At 51.3% G+C, this 24,313-nt stretch overlaps 1 protein-coding gene across 4 annotated transcripts in view; it reads left to right on the top strand.

Moving 5' to 3' along the window:
- Positions 1 to 24,313, top strand: part of RNF43 (ring finger protein 43) — a 65,949-nt gene that overhangs the window by 35,845 nt on the left and 5,791 nt on the right. Inside the window, exons 3-8 of one of the 4 annotated variants that reach the window (XM_061142622.1) lie at positions 13,294 to 13,416; positions 19,407 to 19,481; positions 19,604 to 19,735; positions 20,302 to 20,406; positions 22,878 to 23,039; positions 23,820 to 23,922. In XM_061142622.1, coding sequence (XP_060998605.1) covers positions 13,294 to 13,416; positions 19,407 to 19,481; positions 19,604 to 19,735; positions 20,302 to 20,406; positions 22,878 to 23,039; positions 23,820 to 23,922 — 700 coding nt within the window. Of the gene's footprint in view, positions 1 to 13,293; positions 13,417 to 17,967; positions 18,275 to 18,473; positions 18,808 to 19,406; positions 19,482 to 19,603; positions 19,736 to 20,301; positions 20,407 to 22,877; positions 23,040 to 23,819; positions 23,923 to 24,313 lie in introns of those variants that run through there. The other 3 variants (XM_061142624.1, XM_061142625.1, XM_061142623.1) reach the window with 3 other exon arrangements.

Raw genomic sequence — 24,313 nt, 5'->3', positions numbered from 1 at the left:
GCCCGCCAGGCTCCTCTGTCCATGGAACTCTCCAGGCAAGAATACTGGAGTGGGTAGCAAGGCCCTTCTCCAGGGGATCTTCCCAACGCAGGCCTCCTGCGTTGCAGGCAGATTCTTTACTATCTGAGCCACCAGGAAAGCCCAGGAGACTCTACGGGAGAAAGTAACTGGGGGGACTGAAGGCTGGAGAGAGGATTAGAGAGGGGCCCAGTTTGGCCTGGGCTGAGAGGTCAAGGATAAAAAGGGTGGGGAGCTCTAGGACTTAGATCTCGGAGCCTCTGGCTCACAGGAGACTGGGAGGTGCCACTTGTTTTTTCTGTAGAGCCAAGGAGATAGGGGAAAGGTTCATGGGAAGAGAAAGTAAAAGGAATTTATTAGCGAACCAAACTACTTTCCCATATTATACACTTCCTGTAAAAGATTTCTTAAAGCAAAGACAGTGTTTTTCAGGTCTTTCATGTCTAGAACTCTGCCACAAGAAGCCACTTAGATATCTTACTTTATAGTTCCTAGGAGCTCAAGAGATGCTATTAGGAATTACTTAAGTATTCAGAGGATGGAAATACTAACTGGCACCAATGCCAAGATGCCCAGGCTCTATCCATAGAGACCCAGTGAAATGCCGAGCCCAGAATGGTAGTCTCTCCTAGGCTCTCATGATACCCTCTCTCACTTTTTCTTTTATCCCCTGCCTAGAAGGCTGCACTGTGGGTGGGAATAAAAATCGACTCTCCCACTGCATCCAGGCAGCCGCCAGCAGTCTGTTTGCCTTGTTCTTTGCTGGAAAATCATTAAACAGTCCCCCCCAGAGCAGGCCTCTTCCCCAGGGCCACCCCGTGGACGGGGGTTCAGAGCTGTGGTCAAAGGACTGTCAGCAGTCAGGCTGGAGCCCTTGGGCTGTCTCCAACACAAGCCTCCCCTGGCTGCTGCCTCTTCTGAACAGAAGCCTCTTTGGCCCAATCTCAAACCCCAGTGGCTTTCGAGGAGAGACTCTGGGCATCTGTGTTGGCTGTGGCCTGAACCACTGTGTCCTCCTCATCCTCCTGATGTAATTTCTCAAGGCAGCTGCCCCTGTATTTCCTTTGTTGTTTCTTTATTGAAGCACTGGCCCATGATCCATATTTTTTTCCACTTTGCAGTGTAAATGGAACAGTCTGTGACTGCCCAGGATCTGGGGATTGGGATCAGGCAAGCATACTCCCTAGCTTCACCTCATCCCCACTCACAGTGTGACCGTTAAAACCTGGGCAGAGGGACCTCCCTGGGGGCCCACTGCCTTCCTACACAAGGGTTGTTCAGTCCCTGGTCTGAGAGCTAAGATCCCACCTGCCTCTTGGCCAAAAAACCAAAAGAGAAGCAGTATTGTGACAGATTCAATAAAGACTTAAAAAAAAAAAAAAAAACCAAGAAAACAAACAACAACAACAAGGAAACAACCTGGGCACAGATTTGGTTGACCTGGCCCATGTGAATACAATTTGTTGTTGAGTCACTCAGTCGTGTCCGACTCCTTGCCACCCCAGGGACTGCAGCACACCAGGCCTCCCTGCCCTTCACTATTTCCCGGGGTTTGCTCAAACGTGAATCTGTTGAGTCAATGATGCCATCCAACCATCTCATCCTCTGTGGCCCCCTTCTCCTCCTGCCCTCAATCTTTCCCAGCATCAGGACCTTTTCCAGTGAGTCAGCTCTTCATATCAGGTAGCCAAAGTATTGGAACAATATAGTACTGAATACAATATCTGCCCTCAGAGGGCCTCCAAGCCAGTCGTGGAAGACAGCAGCATGAAGCAGAGTTTGCAGGGCAGCTGGAAATCCCTACAACATCTGAGCAGAAAAACACGTGAAGTGTGTGTGAAACAGCCAGATTTATGTGGCCGTTTCACACACACACTGAAATCACTGAACTTAGCAATGCTTGAGTAGCCCTGCTGATAGTCCTCATATACCGATGGCATATTTAAATGAATAATCTGACTTCCTCAAATTTCATTTCTTTGGTCTTTTTCTTTTTTTTTTTCCCCCACAGGGACTGTTTGGTTTTAGTCTTTGGCCTTTGCAGCATTAAAATCTGAATCTAAATAATTACTTAAAAACAAACACTGCCTGCTTCCAGCAGGTTTCTAAATTCCTACCATCTCTGGCATGCATTTGGCTAGAACAGAAAAACAAAATAATAAAGCAGACTGTGTCAAGGTTGTTTGCAGCACATTGGGTTAAGTGGAGAGTTCAGTGAACTTTCACGTGTGGGAAGAGTGAAGGCCGGGCCTGGGAAGGGCCCTGTCCAAAGCCTCTTTAGACCCTTATCTTGGAAATATGCGGAACAGGTATTAAACCCTTGTGATGCTGCCACCCGTGTCCAGACCTCAGCCTTCCTGCAGGGGACCTCTTTGAACAAGACCTGGCTAAATGAGGGGTCTCGGGTACCTCCTATAGGATGGAGGTCAATGTGGGTGTCAAAATCTCCCACGACAGTGGTCACTAGCTGAGCAGCAAAATGCAGCTGACATGTCAGATCTCTTGGTAGGATTGTTAGCATTTGAGGCCAGGTGAATTCCTCACCTGCTGTGGGGAGAGACTCCAAACCACATGACTGAGGTGTCTTCTAAGGTCTTGACATTTGTTGGCCTCAGAGCCTTAGTATTCTATTTCCCAGCCTTCCTTCCAAAACACATTGATGTAACTAAAATGATATTTGATGGGCTCCTCCCTCTCTTTTGCTCCTAACATCATGCATAGCTTCTTGGTGCCCCTATAACTAGAGGTCCTTCTGGACTGAGTCAGGACAAACCCTGGTTCTCTATGGGAATGTAATGGACAAAAAAATCTACCTCTTGAGGGGCTTCCCTGGTGGTCCAGGGGTTAAGACTCCACCGTCCAGTGCAGGGGGCATGGGTTTGATCCCTGATCAGGGAACTAAGTCCCTCATGTCATGGGGTGCAGCCAAAAGTTTAAAAAAAAAACCAAAAACTAAAACCTCTATCTTTTGGTGGTTGTGATTTTTCTCCTTTTCTGATTTCCACCAAATAAGGTTTCTTCTCTGATACCAGTTTATTTCAAAATCAACCCAGATAGTCAGTTCTCTTCTTTCTCTACCCTTTCTTCTTCCTTCCTGCTTAATTTGTAAGATATATTTTAGAAATTACAGCTTGGGGATTTCCCTGGTGGTCCAGTGGCTAAGACTGTGTACTCCCAATTTAGGGGACCTGGGTTCGATCCCTGATCAGGAAACTAGGTCCCACATGCCACAACTAAGACTTGGTGCAGTCAAAATAAGTAAATAGATTTTTTAAAAAAGAAATTACAGTTTGTATCTATTTAATATGTGTAACTTTTAAAAATGTGTGCATGTGTCATTTTAAAATTCCAGAAAGAAAAAAAAATAAAATAAAATTCCAGAAAGATAGAGTAATACTTAATATTATACTTCCTCCTTATATGTATTTTATTAAAAGAAATTACAGATAGGTGGTGATGACCTTGGCTTTTCAGGTGATGCAGTGGTAAAGAATCTGCCTGCTCATGCAAGAGATGCAGGTTTGATCCCTGGGTTGGGGAGATCACGTGGAGAAGGGAATAGCTATCCACTCCTGTATTCTTGCCTGGAAAATTCCATGGACAGAGGAGCCTGGTAGACTACAGTCCATGGGGTTGCCAAAGTGGGACATGACTGAGTGACTGAGCGTGAGCATGCATGACCCTGTGAACCACAAGGATGCCAGGCAGAGGATGGGGTCGGGAAAGGCCCACCATAGGACCATCGTAGGGTAAAGGAGTCCAGTCACATCATGGAGTTGGACACGATCTGAGACAAGGAGAGGTAACTTTTATTTTATTTTATTTATTTATTTATTTTTTCTTTTTTTCTGAGGTAACTTTTTTACTTGAAGAATGAAGACTAATGTGGGAGGAGATAGTGAGAGAGGTGGTAGTCTGCCTGAATGTCCATTATCTAGGTCTGAGCTTGTGTGACCTCTAATTTCAGGACACACCTTTCTCATCCTAGACAAACATGGACGATTCATTGGGAAAGCATCTCTGAGCAGCGTCTGGGTCTGACTGCCTTGTTGTGGCTAGGAGAGATGAGATAAGCCCTAGAGGGGAAGAAGGAAGCTGAGACTGCTGGGCAGAGAGAGCCTGGGCCCAGAGGGAAAAGGAGCAGACAACTCCTGTCTCGTTGTTAAGAATGATTCAAGTTGGAAAATTCTAGAAATGTAGATCCTGAAGCCTTCTGTCCAGGCCTTCTAGTACTCAGCTGATGTTTGGTATACCACCCAGAATACTTCCCAACACATAGACCTGGAGGCGGACTGGTATAATATTCAGGGAACTGGGGTTGAATTTAGGAGACTTAGCCTCCTGTAACCCCCTTATGTAACCATGGCCGTCTGTAGCATGAAGCTCACATTCCTTGTCTGTGTAAAGCAAGTTTTAAAGGTACCTTACAGGTCTGAACCAGGCTCAACTGTTAGCAATTCACATCTCTTTTATAAACTGTATGGCAACTGGATTCAAATTGAGTTTTATTCATTCTTTCGCCAAATACGAAGGGCCTGTTGTTCTTGCTGTGCTGTCGTGTCCGACTCTTGCATGGACTGCAGCACACCAGGCCTCCCTGTCCTTCACTATCTCCCAGAGTTTGCTCAAACTCAGGTCCATTGATTCGGTGCCCGCCAGACTCCTCTGTTCATGGAATTCTCCAGGCAAGACTACTGGAGTGGGTAGCCATCCTCTTCCCCAGCGGATCTTCCTGACCCAGGGATCAAGCCCGGGTCTCCTGCATTGCAGGTGAATTCTTTACCATCTGAGCCACCCACTTAGTGGGAAGCCCACTAAGAGCTTCCAGATGCAAAGTCCCAGACTGGACCCTCGGCGAGCTCAGCTCCTCACCTCAGACTGCCCCCGCCTTCTGCTGGAAGCTGGCGGGTCCTTTCATCTCTTCTCTTATCAGCCCTCTTACTCACCAGCACCCCTGTCCCCAGGAAGTGTTCTCTGGATCAAGCAAGAGATACTGGAGGCTTCTATCATCCATCCTGTCTCTGCTAGTCCCTTTCCATCAAGGGTATGCTTCTGTTTCTCTCCTCCCACCAACATTATTTTCTTTCGTACCTTTAAAAAAGAAATCACACCATCAAGCCGGAATACATTTTCCTTGTAAAAGCATTTTAACAAATAGATAAAAGGAAACTCCTCTTGACAATCCTCCAGCCTCCCAACTTAACTGATTAGGAAACTCAGCCACCCCAAAGAGGCAGAGATGCAGTCTAAGGATGGATGGAAATGCAGTCTAGAAGTTTCCAAATCCTAAACAATTGCCATTAGGATCTACCCTGTAGAGGTGAGCATCGGCCTCTTTAAATAACGGGCAAGATGCCCACACTGGCCCTCAGAGACTACAGCAGCAGCAGCAACTCCAGGCCAGTCTGCTTTTCCCAACGCCCAGCTCCAGGGGCGTGACTTTACGATGCTCCTGGCTCCTGTCGCCGGAGATAAAAGTCAGGTAGTTCCAAGTTCAGGTAATGGAGGTTGCACGGGAGAGGATCATTATAAAATCTGAGAAGAGGAAATGGGGAGAAGGTGCCTTTGATGCCTGGCCAATGTTCCCGATTACAAAGGCAAAATTGTAGCAGGCAGTAAAGTTACCCGTCCAAGGCCTGGGTGAAGGTCTGTGAGTCGACTCAGAGAATAAGAGATTATTGCGGCTGAGCTGGGCGGGGACGAGGGCGGCTGGGAAATAGGAGACAGCAGAGAACTGCTTGCAAGAGCACACACCCCGAGAGGAGGAGATGCCATGGATTAAATAAGACCCGAGTTAAGTTCGGGGCTCAGTTGAGCCCTGGAATGCCCTTTGTGAGGAGGTAATGAGATCACACGGGAAGGAGGCGGGCTGAGAACTGGAAGAGCTTGTTCAGTGGGGTTGGAGGGCTGAGCCCAGGAGGGAAGTGACCGTGGATAATGAGCTGTCCCAGACTGGGCTGAGGGGAGCGCTGGCATTCAGAGGTGCTGTGACGACCGCCGAGGGAGAAGCTGTCAGGATGGGCTTTGTCCCTTCCGAGAATAAGAAGGCATTTTACTATTGTGGATGCAACGGTGTCAATAAAAATAGTGACCATTTAATGAGCACTTATTGGGACAAGCCTGATAATCCAGGGGCTAAGACTTAGTCCTTGCAATACAGGGGAGCTAAACCCCGCATGCCACAACTAAGAGTTCGTATACTTCAACTATAGATCCCACAGGCTGCAACTAATACGTGGTGCGGCCAAATAAATCAATACATACAAATAAATATTTTTCAAAATAGTAATGAGCACTTAGTGTCGGGAGGCTCCATGCTAGGCACTTAGGGCCATTTTCTCCAGACTTCATGATAATCAGGAGGCATTTTTTATTCCATTCTGAACATGAAGAATAGGAAGTTCAAGAAAGCTAAGTGACAACCTGTCCCAGGTCACACAGCTAAATGATGGAGTCAGAAAATGAACCTAAAGGCTGGGAAGGGAATGGAAAAATCAGAACAAATAAGTTGAAGGAGGAGGGCAGAAACATACAGACCAGAGCATGAAATGCAGCACACACCAGCAAAGACCTGCACCTTTACATCGGTGTTCAAAATGTGTGTGCAGAGTTGAGTTCTCAGCCGGAGTGGCCTGGATCCTATGGAAGAAGTCCTTGTAATTTGCTTCTCTCCTCATAGCAGTGTCTGGAATTGGGCATTGGGTCTCCTGGCCTTTCAGCAAGATGCAAGTAGTTCTTAAGCTGGCTTGGTTTCTAGGAGCCCTCCCCAGCCACACCATCTCCAGGTCCTGCAAGCCCATTTCTCTTGGTTCTCTCCTGATATCACTGACAGGACGGGTGGCCGATGTGGAAATCATGTTTACATCTGCATTATTAGGAGACATTGCTTCCCAAGGAAGTGGATGCATTTAGATCTGCTTTCGTCTTAGGAGCCCTCTTCCCAGCTGAAAATTCCCTGGAGGAGGGGGTAAAAACAGTCTCTGTGTTACACCCCAGGGAGACCAATCCTGCCTTGCTAGGAATTGAATGACCTTTTCTTGGCTTTTGTTTTTAAACTGAGAATACGTACTTGAGAAACTCTCATTGTAAAAGACTCCACACAGAAGCACAGTCAGCATGATTTTCATGCCACAGATATGACTATGCAAGAAATACCATGGTACTTTATTTTTTTAAAATGGAATTCCTGACTTAAAGGTCCTATCCCACTTTGCAGGAGACCCAGGTTCGATCCCTGGGTCAGGAAGTTTCCCTGGAGATGGGCATGTCAACCCTCTCCAGTATCCTTGCCTGGAAAATCCCATGGACAGAGGAGCCTGGGGGACTGGGTCCATGCGGTCCCAAAGAGTCAGACATGACTGAAGCGACTGAGCATCCTCCTCACAGAGCAGCCAAAACTGAGAAAACTAATACTTTTTACTTGTCCACACTGGTCGCCACCAACGTGACCACTGTCTGAGCACAAGTGTTCCCTTGGAGTCCAGGTGGGCACAGCATCTTTGCCAGGATCCAGCCTCCGGGGTCCCTCCTTCTGGGGCACAGGCTGTAGATTCCCACCACGTGGCACTGTCCAGGCCCCTTCCCCATCCTCCAGATTCTGGGGACTCTGACTACCCGCTACGCCCACCCAGCTCTGCAGACAGACTCCTTTCTGCCCTCAGGACACTCCCATGTCCTCAGGACACTCCCATGTCCTCAGTGACTTCAGTCTTTCACCAAAGTCAGGAGGAGAGACCTTTAGCAACTTTTGCTTTTGGTAAATGCCCCCCAAGGCAAGGAAAGAGAATGCAAGCCTCTCTTCTTGGAATGAGAGGAGGGAAAAGACAGGAGCAATATATAAATAGCTCTTGTTCTTTTTTATTCTTCCACAACAACACAAAATAAAACTCAAATTAATATCTTTTGTACATTGTCCTATGATTGAAGTACTCAGCAAAACACCAAAGTCTCTTCTCCATCTCCTCTCTAATTCCTCTCCCAAAGCCATGGTTATCAGGATTTTGGTAATTCGTGCTGTCTTCATAGGTAACTATCAGTTATGTGGTTGTAGGCATTCAGTATTTAATTTTAAAACCTATGTAGCAGGGACTTCCCTGCTGGTCCACTGGCTAAGACTCTGAGCTCCCAATACAGGGGACCTGGGTTTGATCCCTGGTCAGGGAACTAGATCCCACGTGCCATAATGAAAAGATCCCGAATGCCAAAACTAAGATCCGGTGCAGCCAAATAAATACTTTTTGAAAAGAAATAAATAAAACCTATGTAGCAGGCACTGGAGGGGCAGTGGAGGTCTATCACAGGCTGCGGGAGGGAGGGAGGGAAGTAAGTTGATAACTAAAATACCTTGGGGTAAGTCTGTGTGTGTGCTAAGTCACTTCAGTCGTGTCTGACTCTTTGTGACCCCATGGACTATAGCCCGCCCGGCTCCTCTGTCCATGGGATTCTCCAGGCGAGAATACTGGAGTGGGTTGCCATGCTCTCCTGCAAGGGATCATCCCCACCCCGATATAGAACCAGCGTCTCCTGCATTGGCAGGCCAGGGTAAGTCTAGGCCTGGGGAATTACAGTGCTCTAAGGGCCTATGGACAGAGGAGCCTGGCGGGCTACAGTCCGTAGGGTCACAAAGAGTTGGACACCACTGAAGCAACTTAGCACACACACAAAGGCCCTGAGGAGGGTCTCCAACCTACCCTGACAGAGCAGCAACACCAAAGGTTTTGAAGACATGAAACAGGTTCTTTCTGGAGCATGGGCTGCCAGCGGGGAGAGGTGTTGGAGGGGTGGTAAGCCATGAGGAGGCATGAAGGCTTGACCTGGAGTGGGCAGAGCCTTTTAAGCCATGTTTAAAAGTGCAGCCTTTATTCTAAGAGATATGAGGAGCCTTTTCAGCTCCTAGAGAGGAAGAGTGAGTGAAAGTGAAAGTCGCTCAGTCATGTCTGACTTTTTGCGACCCCATGGACTATACAGTCCATGGAATTCTCTAGGCAAGAATACTGGAGTGGGTAGCCTTTCCCTTCTCCAGGGGATCTTCCCAACCCAGGGATCGAACCCAGGTCTCCGGCATTGTGGGCAGATTCTTTACCAGCTGAGCCACAAGGGAAGCCCAAGAATATTGGAGTGGGTAGCCTTTCCCTTCTCCAGGGGATCTTCCTAACCCAGGAATCAAACCAGGGTCTTCTGCATTGTAGGTAGGTTCTTTACCAACTGAGGTGTCAGGGAAGCCCAGAAGGGAAGAGAGATGCCCACATTAGACCACTTTGGCTTCAGTATAGGGAACTAAGCCGGGTGGGTTGACCCCAGTTAAGTGGTTATTTCAGTAAATCGGATGGTGGCTTGTGTTAGAGTTAGTATGGGAATGTCAGAAAGAGGACAAAGAATAGAAATGTTTAGGAGATAGAATTGCTAGAATTTGATGATTGGGGACTTCCTTGGTGGTCCAGAGGTTAAGAATCTGCCTTGCAACACAGGGCACAGGTTCAATCCCTGGTCTGGGAACTAAGATCCCCATGCCTTGGAGCAGCTAAGCCCGCACACTCTGGAGCCCATGTGCCCCAGTGAAGAGACTAAGTCCTGCAACTAAGTCCTGACACAGCCCAATAAGTAAATATTAAGAAAAGAATTTGGTGATCAGTTGTTGGAGGTGGTGGTAGGAGGTGAAGGTGCTCAGAGGAGACTAGGAAGTCGTCTGAGTAATAGGTGGATGGTGGTTCCAGTCCCTCAAAAATGGAACACTGGAGGGGCAGTTTTGAGGCATAAAATGATTAGTTTGATGCTGAGTTTGAGGTGTCTCATTTAAGGTTCTTCAGGCAGAAATGTCCAGGCCCCTCCTGAGGGTCTGGAACTCAAGAGAGGTCTGGGCTGCCCTAATGTAATTAACCACCTCAGTGTGGAAACCAAAGTTGAGGGTTTGGCTGGGGTCACCCGGGGGGACCATGGAGCACTCTTCACTAAAAGAGAGCCTGGAATATTCCTGGAAGTCACCACCAGCGTTTCAGGGACTTGTGTTTGGGTCGTATGCTTTAGGAATGTATAATTAGAAAGCCAGGTTTTCTTGCTTATGAGTTAGGGGAAGGTACCATGTTTTCAAAGTCAAACGGATTGTTTTTTTTTTTTTTTTTTTAACTTCATCTTACTTCTTTCTATCCCTCTAATGATCTGCTCTCAGCTGTGTAATCCTGGGCATGTTCCTTAACTGTTCTGTGCCTCAGTTTCATTTTTAAAATGGAGATGATTATAGGGTTGTTAAGAGGATAAAAAGAATACACAAAAGTGGTTAGGACACTGGTCCACCATATTTACTCAATCCATGTGAACTCTCATCATCATCCTCATCATTAGATTGACTATGGCGTTGACAATCTAGATTGACAATTAGAGTTACATGACTCCAGAGGGTGGAGCCAGGTTCTAACCTTGTGTGACCTTGATTTCTCTGAGCCTCAAGCTTCTTCCTCTCAGTGGGGATGAGCACACCTACCTGGTAGTGAGATAATATCTGCAGGCTCTGGCATGCCAAAAGCAGTTACTAATGGTTAATTTCCTCCATGTCCTTCTTCTGTGGTTGTTAGTTCAGGACCAGGGAAGTCTGGTGACGCTGCACCCTATTTTCCCCTCCATCTCAGCACCCTCTGTTGAGCACTGTAGGCAAGTACATGTTGGTTCCCACCCCTGCAAGAAGACCTGGGGGCAGTGTGGTGGTTACATCTTCACAAATCCTTCTCTAAAGACTGCTCCTCTCCAAAGTGACTTTCTCCGTCCCCCTTGACCCTCTGGTCAGGGAGAAGCATCTTGGAGTTATCTGGAGAAAGTTGGACTATACGTACGGCCTACATCGTAGGTAAGATCCTACGTGCATGCTTGCTCAGTTGCTTCAGTCTTGTCCAGCTCTTTGCGGCCCCGTGGACTGTAGCCTGTCAGGCTCCTGAGTCCATGGGTTTCTTCGGTTTGCGGTCCCTCCCAACCCTCAGCACAGGCTGCTTCCTCTGCCAGGAAGCTGACCTCCCGTTTGTTGTGGGTCCCCTGGGTGAACACACATCATTTAAGTCCCCAAAGGAGCACAAGTCGCTCTGACCTCCCCGTGGGATTGGAGGTCCCCCTCCCCAGGCCCTCCAGTGGGCCCCTGAAGGAACCTGCATCAGGACAGCACAATACAATGCGTTTGCACTCTTGTATGCTGAGCTTCTTTGAGGCAAAGAGCCTACCGTATTCCTTGTTGACTCCTCCACTCATTGAACAGTGCCTGGCCCCAGGAAGGCCTTCGGTGTTGGTAAAATGAAGAAATGAATGAGCAGATGGACAGACTTGTAGAGCTTGTTGAGATGGGGCTACAAACTTCACTACAGCCCCCAACTTTATGCCACACACCACTTCCGGGGGCTGGGGGATATAGAAACTTTCTCTCACACTAAATCTTGATCACCACTGGCCTGATAGTCCTTAATTTCTGGCAGCAAGAATGGAACTCACTCCTCTCTCAACACCCCCTGCTCAGAGATTTTTATTCACAGGGATACAATTCAAAGTGAGCTAGTGCATACTTATTGAGAACCTACTATGTTCAAGGGGCTGCAGTGACACAGTATGAGAAAACAGCCCAAAAGTGCTTTCAAAAAGTGATTGTGCTTTTAAATCCAGCATTGGCATTATCATGTTCATAAACATCTTCATAAATTCAAAATTGTTCTGGTTCCTCTGACCAAATTCTCTCTGGTTCTTCCTGGAAGTCCTTTAGACTTCAACAGCAGGAACCAGGGAATCATGGGCAACTCCCTAGTAGGAAGTCCCATTCTTGCCAGGATACGTTGGGTTTCTGCCATATGGGAATCCCTGGCCCATAGACTTATGTTTTGCTCTCACAGTACTCTGGGAAAATTAGGTTTGAGTGGGTATTAGAATCACCCTGAAGGAGGGACTTCCCTGGCAGTATAGGGAAGTTTGGTTAAGACTCCATGCTTCCAATGCAGAGGTAGCAAGTTCAATCACTGGTTGAGGAACTAAGATCCAACGTGCATGCCATGTGTACTTGCTCAGTCGCTTCAGTCGTGTCTGACTCTGTGTGACCCCATAGACGCCAGCCCACCAGGCTCCCCTGTCCCTGGGGTTCTCCAGGCAAGAACACTGGAGTGGGTTGCCATTTCCTTCTCCAGCGCATGAAAGTGAAACATGAAAGTGAAGTTGCTCAGTCGTGTCTGACTCTTTGTGACCCCATGGACTATAGCCCACCAGGCTCCTCAGTTCATGGGATTCTCCAGGCAAGAATACTGGAGTGGGTTGCCCTGCCCTCCTCCAGGGAATCTTCCTGACCCAGGGATTGAACCTGAGTCTCCTGTGTCTCCTGCATTGCAAGTGGCTGAGCCTTCAGAAAAGCCCTGCATGCTGTGAGGTGTGGCCAAAAAAAAAGTCACCCTGAAGAAGAAGAGAGTGTGCAGAAGGGCAGTCTCATCCCCTTGGCACGGGGACCTGTAGTCTCTGTTAGGCCTGTTGGCCTGCTTCCCCTGAGTCACTGCTCTGCACCAGCCAGGCTGGAGGCCCCAGGTCTTGGCTGGACCTGCCATACCCTCAGAGCAGGTGGGCAGAGCAGGCTGCATCCTCCTATCTATCCTTCCAGGGCACAGGATGAGCTCCTAGGAATTGTGCTACTCGAGGCTTAACTCTTAGCCAAACCTTATCCCCAAACAGTTCTTCTCCCTATCAGCAGCCTGCTTGCTCCCAGGGTAGGCACAGGGGGATGCTTAGGGGAGCAAGATAGCACCCAGTGAGAAGACTCAGGCCATAGGAGCGATGGGCATCTCCATGGCAACAGCTGCCAAGGGGACAGGAGGCACCAGCGGCGCCCAGCACTGCCCTTGGAGAGCAAGCGGGGAAGGCGAGATTCTGAGTGCAGTGAGAGTGGCTCTGCACCTGGGGTCTTGGAGCAGAATTAGGAGGTGGGAGAGGCTAGGGCCAGGAGAGCCCTCTGCAGCTGACTGGTTTGGAAAAGCAGGGCTTGAGGGTGGCTGGAGCAGCTTTGCCACAGGCTCTTCACTTCGGTGCGCGTTTTGGACAGCCCTCACTCCTGTCTGCCCCCACCTCCATGCATCGTTGGTCCTGGTGCCCCTGAAACGACAACTGGGGGCTCCTAGCTTGCTATGAGACCGTCTGATAGGAAGCCTCCTCTATTGCGGCACCAGGAGGCCTGCCAGGCCCCCGTGAGAACAGTGAGGAAGCGCCCGGCGCGCCCAGCTGCGCCTTCTGCTCCCAGAGCCTCCTAACCTGTTTCTGTCCTTCTCCCCGCAGTCCCACCCCCTATACCTGTGCAACGCCAGCGACGACGACAATCTGGAGCCTGGGTTCATCAGCATTGTCAAGCTGGAGAGTCCCCGACGGGCCCCCCGCCCCTGCCTGTCACTGGCCAGCAAGGTAGCGTCACCCTTGGCCCCCACACCCTCGAAACGTCCCCCAGCTCTGGGGTGTGAGAGGTCCTGTGCTCACCGTCTACTCGTTTCTCGAGAGTGATGTGCTCAGCTGAGGTTTTTATAGCCCATGACAAGTCTGAGAGACGTGGAAATGCAGGCCCCCGTCCTTTCCCCACCAACTATGGGCCAGCAGAACCTCCTGGTGGCCCCTAGGGCTGGGACCCCCTCCTTCCTGCTCCCCATCACGTGGACGTTCCGACACCCCGCCCCGTGCCCAGCATCAGCGCAAAGAAGGGGTCAGCCGGAGGGCTTTTCCATCTTTCAGGTGGACTCACTGAGCACCGTGCAGAAGGAGCAGAAACAGAGCCAGTGCCCCTTAAAATACTGTTCCTCTGAGATTGCAGAGTGGCGGCCCGTGCTTCCACAGGGCGCCCCTGGCTGGAGCTGGCAGCCGCTGCCACCTGTCCACTGGCACGGGCTCTCTGGCTGGCACGCTGCCCACCGGCCTGCCACCTCACGGACCCGCACACATCTGCGTTCACGACCCCTGCTTTCACATCAGTTACTGCTTTCTTTGTGCTGATATGAGGGTGGGACCCAGCACAGACACTTCTTGCATGTTAATTCTCATTTGCGTTCCACAACGATCAGGAAAACTAGACACTGTCATTCTCTATTTGACGTAGAAGACAAGTCAGGCAGATTTCAGGGCGGGGTTCCTGCTCACAGGGTAGGGGTGAGAGAGGGGGGTGACAGCCCCACCCTGCGGGCCTGCTCCTTGTACTTAGGCCCAGGCCTTCCCGGGGGGTTTGTGGTCCTCCTGAGGGCTATTTCCTGGGCTAGGAGTCTCAAGGGAAGAGCCTCCGTTCTTCTCTGATTCCCCAGGGGAATCAGTGGGCAGAGTGTGGTGCCCATGGACGGGTGAGGATATTCTCTGGTTATGGTGATGCCGAAGGGGCTCCCAGGGAGGGGGAGATGGGGACCAGGGCCCACCGGAGCTGCTGGAGACTGTGGTGTGTCTGCAGGATGGTGCGGGGCCTTGCTGGCAGCAGCGTTTTGTCAGGCTGAAGCTGCCCTGCTTCTGGCTATTTCATTTCCATCGCTTGACAAAGTATGGGCAAATGTCACTCACTGTGTATTTGGTAAATGACTGCCTGCTGTTAGGAAGGTAGTGTGAGCAGAGAGAGGTGGGGAGACAGACGGATGGGGAGGACAGGTTCTGAGAAGCCCTGCTGTCCCTCTGAAGCAGAGAGTGACTTCACACAAACGTGGACACTCAGCAACCCGTCAGGATGTGCCCATGTAGGACAGAAGGCTTCCTGTCACCCCTAGAGGCCCAGGTTTCTGTAGGAGACGTGAGCCACGTGCAGAGATGCTGGGTCACGAGGAACATCGGTTAGTGCTCTCTGAGGTACTTAATTAACCTGGTTGGGCCTTTGTTTCCACTCCCATAAAATGGGACTTTGATTTCCTACCCCGGTGACCAAGGTGAGGTTGGAAATAGTGTCTGCCAAGTGCCAAGTAGTGCCTGAGCTAAATCAAATGCCAAACCAACAGCTCAGGAGAAGCACCTTGACTTCCCAAAATTTTAGACACCCCACTGGCTTAACTAAACTTTTCAGTGTTTTTTTGTTTTTTGCTTTTGGTTGGAATTCTATCAGTTCCATGTGTTAATACAAGTTTTCTCATAGGAAAATGAACTGTGCCTAAGAAATGCAGTTAGCTTGGTTAAACATATTTAAAACTAGGGTCATGGGAGGAATAGGGGAAAGGTGGCTCTTTGGTGAGGAAACTTGAAAACCACTGACCTCCGTCAGCTCTGCGTTGGCGTATCCCCAGAACTGGGGCTCCAGAGCCAGGCAGCCCTGCGTCTGGAGCCCAGCATCTCCGCTGCCCTCAGTGTGACTTAAACATTTCAGCTCTTGGAGCCTCCGCTTCCCCATCTGTAAAAGGGGAACAATAAAGGGGCTGATGTCATGTAGTAGTTAGGAGGGGTGGAAGAGACAGCGCGGATGAAAGCTCTTGGTCTCTGCCTAGCACACAGCGATCACTCAACAAATGATTGTAGCGGCTATCATGGCCCTAGTCATTGGCATCTTTATCTTGTACTTTCACAGGCAACAAGGTTGGTCTTTCTCTCTCCCTGTTCTCTCTCCATCTCTGAAACCCTCACTGTAGTTCTTCTGGACTCTTTCCTTCTTGTCAGCACCACCACCTTCCTCCTCCTGCCCAGTCACCCAGATTGGTTTCTTTTTTATTATTATTTAATATTTTTTTGGCCATGCCTCATGGCATGTGAGATCTTAGTTCCCCAGCCAGGGATGGATTCGGAGCCCCCTGCCCAGGAAGGGTGGGGTCTTGACTACTGGACCACCAGGGAAGTCCCCGTCCCTGTTTCTCTATTAGTGGCTCCACAGCCATCCCTGTGATTCCCCAGGCCCTTCCCACCCTGTGCCTGGACTGGAAAGTGGCCTTTTGCCTGGTGGGAGGAGCTGGCTCTGGAGGCAAAAAGATGGATATAAGCCCTGCTTCTCTTACCATAGAGACCACCCCTTGGTAACCAGGCACTCAGAAGGCTGAAGTCCTGGGTGGGAATTCTGCTTGCACTGCTTATCAGCTGTGTGACCCTGGACAAGTTGTTCAGTCTCTCTGAGCCTCAGTTTCCTCAATTCAGAAGTGGGGCTGATGACTGTCTTATAGAATTGTTGTGAGGAGCAAATGAAATCACGCACGCAAAGCACATGATAATAGCTAATACCATAATAACTAACACTTACGGAACATTTACTCTGTGCCAGGCACTTATTATAAGGCTTAACATGGATTAAATTATATAGCCCTCAAAACAACCCTATGAAGTAGGTTCAGTTATTACCCCTAGTTTATAGAAAGGAAAACTGTGGCACAGAGCAGTTAAATGACTTGCCCAAAGTTTCACAGCTAATAATAGCAGATTCAGTCCGGGCAGAGTGGGTCTCAATAAAGGTGTTATCCCTTCTCCTTCCTCCTACCCTCACTTTCAAGGCGAGATGAAGCCCACCTCTTCTACTGAATCTGTCCTGGCTGACTCAGCCCAGCTAGGCCACTGAGAGCAGAAGCCCTTACCTTCAGGCATGCTGCCAGGGTCTCTGGCCATGCTTTACACACCAGGCTTCATGGAAGGGCCTTGTCAGGGGCAGGGTGGGGGCGGGGAAGCCAAGGGTCCTTCTTACCCCCAGTCCCACCCTCAACCTCAACTCACCTCTATCTCTTTTGTGTTGAAGATTTGTCAGTGTGTGCGTGTGTGTGGCGGGGAGGTGGGCAGGGGGGAGATGGAGGAAAGGGCTTTCTGCAGCGAAAAAAGGTTTGGAAATGACTGGTCTGTTTCATTTATTTGTATTCTAGAATGTTGTTATCAGCATTATAATTTTACATATATGCCTTGTCTCTGCAACTAGATTATGAGTTGTTCTGGAGGGCTTGGCCTTCCCCAGCTTGGTGTCCTGGGCACAAGGGGCGCTCAGTCAGTCAGTGATGAGGGGGAGATCCTCAGTGATGTGTCTGGAGAGGGAGATCTAAGGCACGGGGCAGTGCAGAGCATAGACGTGCCCGAGTCCTGGGACGCACTGGCCTCCCTGCTCTAGGCTGTGGGCAGCCTGCTTGCTGCTCTTAGAAGGCCGGCTGCCTCTGCAGCTCCCAGAGAGGCCTCTGGGATGTCTTTCTAAAGCTTATCTTTCTATCTTGAGGGCCTGCCCATCCCCTCTCTTCCAGGCTCTGGTCTTGAAGAAATGCTTCTCTTCCTCCCTCCCTCTTGCTCAGGTGCAGGAGCGCAGCCATCTGGCCCTAAATCTTGCTTTTTGATTCCTAGAACTCTGGACACAGGCACCCACTGCCTGAAAGTCCTGTTTGTTTCCCCTGTTGGCCAACCCTCTCTCTTTGATCACTTTTACAACTTTGTAATTATGGGCTGTATTCGGCTGGGGTGTTTGAACGTCAGGGTAATTACTTTCCACTGTTCCTACCCCAACCCTTCAAAGAGAGAGAGGTGGAGAAGGCAGAACATCTCCAGAGGAGGAAGTTTATGCCCTTCCCTCCTGCTCTTCCCGGCTGGGCTGGGTTCAAGGTCTCACCCTAGGGGTGAGAAACAGAAGGCCTTGGTAGCACTGAGGATCCAGGAGTCTCAGTTCTGTGCCCACCTCTTGGCCAGTTTATGGACTAGGAGATTAGCAGGAGTCCTTCTCCTATTCCCCTGGGGTAGCTCCCATGCTCTGGTTTGGAGGTCTCTGAAGATTGGACAACTTTTTTTTTTTTTTTTTAAATTTGGTTGGCCACCTTCACAGCATGTGGGATCTTAGTCCCCTGACCAGGGATGGAATCCATGCCCATTGCATTAAAAGAGCAGAGTCTTAACCACTGCACCACAAGGGAAGTCCCTGGACCACTTTTTTTTTTTTTTTTTTTTTCTGGGGTCACCTAGATGGCCTAGGGGGTCTCCTAGGGGAGACTTCCAGCGCATAAGCAGGCTAGAGGAGGATGAAAGCTGTGAGCTCTCCGCCTCTTCAGCAGTTCGCACAGGTACAGCCTGGCGAGCCTGGGCCTGGGCGCTGGTGGAGGGCCCGGCCCAGCTCCGCAGGGAAGGAGGAAGGGAAGGGGGAAGTTGCCCTCCTGACCGAAAAAGCCCCGCTGGAGTGTCTCCACCAGTCTCCCGGGGCGCCCCTGCCTGTTCTGAGGGGCCCCTGCGGCTGCCCGGGGAGTGGGGAGCCGGGAGCCGGGGGCAGCTGCCGCTCCCCCGGCCGGCCCAGCGGGAGACCTGCCCGGAGACCTGCCCTGACAGGCTCTCCCGGGAAGGGAAGCCGAGATCAAAGCGCTGGGGGTGTGAGCGAGTGAGTAAGCCCGGCGCGGGCTCCTCTTCCTGCCTCCACCGCGTGCGGAGCGGTTAACTCCTTCAGCGCCTGCAGGAAGGCCCCGGGCCCCAGTCCGCCGAGGCCCTAGGCCCGAGGCCCCAGCCCCCCGAGGCCCCGGCCCCAGGCCGGCGGGCGATGCCCCCGCGCCAGGCTGGCGGCCTGGAGGACGTCTGCGCCCGAGGGAGGCCGCGGAGCGCTCTGTCTGCCGGTCCTCTGCCCGCGCGCCCCCACCGCACCCTCAGCTCTCAGCTCCGGCGTCTTCCGGCACCCCCAGAGCCCCTCGACTCTCGCTTCTGGTTCTCTCTCTGGCTCTGCCGTCTGCTCCGCCCGCTTGGCTCGACTCTGGGAGCTTGGCGAGCTCGCATGTGGCGTCCTTGTGGGAACAGCCCCTAGGGTGCCTCCCCGGCCCAAGGCTCTGTCGCCCCCCTCAGGGAGGGGTGAAGGGCAGAAGGCCGGGGCCTCCAGTAAGGCCCCGAACTGGAGCCGAGGAGGGGTTGGCCAACTGGACCTCGGTGAGAGACAGATGGGCTGAGCCCGGGGTTGTCCTTGACGGCCCCTGGGGAGAGCACGCCCCGGGCTCCTGGATCAGCCTGTGGAGGCCGCGGAGGCGAGGGGATGCCCTGCGCCCTTCTCTTGTCGGGCACCGCTGGACCCTGGAAAGCCCAGTTCTGTTCTGAAGCAGCTCTCCATCCTTCTGAACAGGCGACCGGTCATCCCCCAATGCCCGGGGTTGGGGGACCGCAGTCACTCCCTGCTCTCGGTTCTCACCCTTCTTAGTGAAGGCAGATTAGAGATACATCCATGGCAGGGCCATCTTACTTGTCCCCTGGCCTGGAGCCTAGTCCACCCCCTGGCACCTACTGAACCCTGTTAAGGATTTGCTCTGTTACAAAAGGAAGGACTGAATGTGGTCCTTGAAGGCAGTGGCCCTGGGCTCAGGGCAGGGCAGGAGGACCCTAACCCTACTGACCCCTTGCGTGTGTTAGAGGTGTGAGTGTGCAGAGGTGTGGGGTGTGCCTTAGGCAGGGGTAGACCTGTGAGGGGGTGAGCCCGGGGTGTGGACGGGCTGTGTCTGACCCCCCCGTCAGACCTCTGCTGTGTATCTCTGCAGGCCCGGATGGCGGGGGAGCGGGGAGCCAGCGCCGTCCTCTTTGACATCACGGAGGATCGTGCTGCTGCTGAGCAGGTACCCTGGATGAGGGCTGCCTGAGGGGGGGCCGGAGGGAGGGAGAGAAGGGAGAGAGAGGTGCTGTGGGAGCAGAAGTCAGGCCACCTCAGCCACCCTCGTGGGCACTTCCTCTCCTGCAGCTGCAGCAGCCCTTGGGGCTGACGTGGCCCGTGGTGTTGATCTGGGGTCACGATGCCGAGAAGCTGATGGAGTTTGTGTACAAGAACCGAAAGGCGCACGTGAGGATTGAGCTGAAGGAGCCCCCGACCTGGGTAAGCGGGCCCAGTCTCCAGCCCCGGCCCCGGCCCCTGCAGTCACCCCCACCTTTTCCTGTGTGACTCTCACCGAAGCCCTCAGACTCCTGGAGCTCAATAGACCTTAGAAGCCCCCCAGGCCAACTCTATCTCCAGCTGTGCTCCTCTGGGCAAGTTTCTTCCCCAGTCTGGGCAGGATGAACAGATTGGGCCAGCTGAGTTCTGAAGTGGTTTTTCAGCATCTTGGTTTCATGGAACACAGTAGCAGAGCCAGAATGAAACCCTGGGCCCTGGGCCCCTTGAGGCCTGGCTGGGAAGCTCCCACCTTGCAGAGGGGTCGCTGTCCCCTTTTCCCCCAGCACACAGACCTTGAGATCATACCTCTCACAACTGGCGTCTGGAGGACCCTCCCCAGTGAGTGTCTGTGGGCAGAAAGGGACCACCTAACCCCACCTGCAGCCTCACCACCCCCTCTTGGAGACTCAGGGGGCCCCCCTGTTCCCCATGTGTCTCCTGTGTTTCTCCCAAGTTGGCCCCACTCCTTCCACAGGTGTGACCCTTTCTCTCTCTGCTCACTCCCCCAGCCAGATTACGATGTATGGATCCTCCTGACGGTGGTGGGCACCATCTTTGTGGTCATCCTGGCCTCGGTGCTGCGTATCCGGTGCCGCCCCCGCCACACCAGGCCGGTGAGCAGGGTGGGCTTCCTGGTGGAGGGGGGCAAGTGCGTGTGGGGGAGGGTGGGGAGCAGGAAGGGAAAAGTAAGGAAAGAAGGTGCCTTATGCCTGTGAAACAGTCACACCAACCCCCCTTCTGTCCCCTCCCCCACTCCCTGCTTGCAAATGACTTCCTTAATTTCCAGCAGCCTCTCTGCACAGGTGTCCTCATTTGTTCATTCATTCAACAAAACATTCAACAAATAGAGAGCTCCTGTTATGTGTCAGGCACATTCCAGGTGTTGGGGCTCATGCAGTGAGCAAAAAGACAAAAGCTCCCTCCCCTCCGGGAGCTTTCATTCTAGTGGGAATAGACAACAAAGTAAGTAAAATATAGAATACCTTCCATGGTGGTAAGTCCGGGGAGAAAAATAAAAAAGGGGAAGGAATGCAAAGGGAACAATGTTAATTTTTAAAAGTAAGGTCAAGGAAGGCCTCATTGAGAGGGTGGCATTACAGGAAAGACCCTCAGTGGGTGAGGGGGTGATTCGTGCAGATGCCTGGAGAGAAAGTGATTGAGGTGAGAAAACAGGACACTACAAGCCCTTGAGGCAGAAGTGTGCCTGGTATGTCTGAGGATCAGCACGAAGGCATGCGGTGGAATCCAGTGAGTAAGAGGGCAGAGCAGGCGGTGAGGACAGAGTTCATGCGGGCCCAGTGGTATTGGACTTCTAGGCTATTGTCAGGATTTTTTTTTTTATCCCTACTCTGGATGAAATGGGAACCATGGGATGGTTTTGAGCAGAACTAGAGCCATGATCTGACTTAACTTTTAACACGATCACTCATGCCACTGTGGTGAGACCAGATTACAGGGCGGCAAGGCTGGAGACAGAGCAACCAGCACAGAGGCTATTACCAGATTCCAGGTGACAGTAATGTAGCTTGGCTCAGGGAGGAGTCAAAGTGATGAGGATTAGATTCTTCCCTGGTGGCTCAGAGGTTAAAGTTTCTGCCTCCAATGTGGGAGACCCGGGTTCAATCCCTGGGCCCTGGGTCAGGAAGATCCCCTGGAGGAGCAAATGGTAACCCACTCCAGTATTTCTTGCCTGGAGAATCCCATGGACGGAGGAGCCTGGTTAGGCTACAGTCCACGGGGTCACAAAGAGTCAGACACGACTGAGCTGTTCATACTTTGAAGGCAAAGCCAACAGGTTTTCTTTTTCTTTCTTTATTTGAAATAAGAGAATTAGTAGTACTACTTTCGTAAACTAAAAGGGAAAATGCAAAACCTATAACCCATTCAAGAATCGGAGACTTACTGTAGTTAATGAATCTATTTGATAAAAAGATTAACTCAGTGTATTTGGTGCCAGTATTAGGAAGACTCCATCCACCCTAATGGATCATAACATTGTATGACACAGCCTTCCCTTCTATGCTGCTGCTGCTAAGTCACTTCAGTCATGTCTGACTCTGTGTGACCCCATAGATGGCAGCCCACCAGGCTCTGCCGTCCCTGGGATTCTCCAAGCAAGAACACTGCAGTGGGTTGCCATTTCCTTCTCCAATGCGTGAAAGTGAAAAGTGGAAGTGAAGTCGCTCAGTCGTGTCCGACTCTTCACAACCCCATGGACTGCAGCCTACTAGGCTCCTCCATCCATGGGATTTTCCAGGCGAGAGTACTGGAGTGGGTTGCCATTGCCTTCTCCATTTCCCTTCTGTAGATTTCCATAAAACGGGTCTACCATACCCACAGTTACTCCCCTGGTGTTCAAAAACACAAGATCCCAAGTGCCCATCAGATGGTAGCATTCCAATCAATCCAGATCCCCGTTAGCATTCCTTAACAAGTGATCAAAACCATCACAGCCTTACCACCAGCTATTACCCATGCCCAAAGCATCCTTACTCCATGGTATGAATGGATCTTCCTTCATAGGGGTTTTCTTCCACTCTAACAGTAAAGTTCTAAATGGGCAAAATATTATTAGGAGAAAAGGTGAACTCCTGGAACTATCACTTCTATAGAACCTCAGGGCCAACAGGTCTTCTAATGAATTGATCATGGAGGGTGAGAGAATAGTTAAGAATGACCCCGATGTTTTTGGCCTGAGGGGTTAAAAGAACAGAATTGCCATTTACTGAGGGGAGGATGACTGGGGAAGGACAAGTGTGTGGTTGAGGTGATTCATGGGATTAGGAACGTGGAGCTTGTGAAGTTGGATGTGCCTGTTAGATATTCAGGATATGATGTCAAGGTGGGGCAGTTGGGAGAAAAGTTCCTCTCCTGGGTCATCAAGGGAAGGAAAGTTAATAGTATGCATGGGGGAATGGGATGGGGATGCTTAGCAGGGCTGTGGAAGGACTCTGAGGGTATAAACTCCCCGGGTGGTCCAGTGGTCGTGTGACCTAATTGCGTGACCGGGACCTGAGCACAGGACAGGGTCCAGGGGTGCGGGGAGAGGAGCCCTGGCCCCATTCTGGCCCACTGTTCTCCCCAGGACCCCCTTCAGCAGCGAACAGCCTGGGCCATCAGCCAGCTGACCACCAGGAGGTACCGGGCCGGCTGCCGGGGCACCCGGAACGAGTGGCCAGACTCCGGGAGCAGCTGCAGCTCCGCCCCGGTGTGCGCCATCTGCCTGGAGGAGTTCTCCGAGGGCCAGGTGAGGCCAGGCTGTGGTTCGCCCCTGTGCCCAGGCTGGAGAGGGAGGCGGGTGAAGCTGGTGTGGGCGTGCAGTCTGCATCTGTGTCCTGTGTATCCTGCGTGGACAACCCTGAGGTTTGGTCATTTTCCTGGTTTTCCAGGGAAAGAGAACTTCTGTTTGTTGAGTGTGTACCACATGCCAAGCTCTGCAGTGGATGCTCTAGAGGCATCGTCTGTCACCCTCATGACAGTGAAGGGTGGGGGTGGATTAGTTTTTTAGCCTCATTTTACACAAGAAAACTGTTCAGAAACTTGCCCAAGGTCATATGCAGTGGCAAAAGTCTAGATTCTCTTGATACCAAAGCCCATACTTGTTCTGTTGTGCTAGGAGCTCTTTGAAAGCAGGTACTGGCAATAAAGGAGAGGCCAAGAACTTCTCTGGTGGTCCAGTGGTTAAGAAACTACCTGCCAATGCAGGGGACATGGGTTCAATCCCTAGTCTGGGAAGATTCCACATGCCACAGGTTCAGTTAAGCCCACTCCACAGCTTCTAAAGCTTGTGTGCCCTAAGGGCCCGTGCTCTGCAACAAGAGAAGCCACTGCAAGAAGCCCATGCACCACAAGGGAGTAGCCCCTGCTCACCACAACCAGAGAAAGCCGGAAAGCAGCAACAAAGACCTAGTGCAGCCAAAAATAAACAAAGTTTTGAAAAGGGGAGGGCAAGGGAGTCAGGGATGCCCTGCTTCCTAGCCAAGGGGGTAGCTGCCGTCAACTTTGGCTCTGACCCTGTTTTCTCCAGGAGCTCCGGGTCATTTCCTGCCTCCATGAGTTCCATCGTACCTGTGTGGACCCCTGGCTGCATCAGCATCGCACTTGCCCCCTCTGCATGTTCAACATCGTAGGTAGGAGGTGGGCCAAGGGCTCCCCTGTGTGCAGGCAGATGGGTAGAGAAGGGGCTGCCTTCTGGGCAAATGGTTTGCCTTGAAGTGGAGCAGAAGGCGGGACTGCCTCAGTCGTTCTCTAAGCTGTGCCCTTGGGACTTCCGTCGTGGTCCAGTAGTTAAAAATCTACCTTGTAATGCAGGGGATGTGGGTTTGATCCCTGGTCAGGGAACTAAGATCTCACACACTTCAGGGCAACTAAGAAACATAAACCCAAACACTGCAATGAAGACCCAGTGCAGCCAAAACAACAACAGCAGTTAATAAAATTTTACAAAATAGAAGTTGTGCGCTGGTTGAGGGTACCTCCCCTGAGCCGGGCAGACAGCTTTACTGTGTATTTTCATGACAG

Source organism: Dama dama, chromosome 5 (assembly GCF_033118175.1).
Source record: "Dama dama isolate Ldn47 chromosome 5, ASM3311817v1, whole genome shotgun sequence".
In the NCBI taxonomy this organism is placed as follows: domain Eukaryota; kingdom Metazoa; phylum Chordata; class Mammalia; order Artiodactyla; family Cervidae; genus Dama; species Dama dama.
This window is presented reverse-complemented; position numbering and strand designations above follow the sequence as displayed.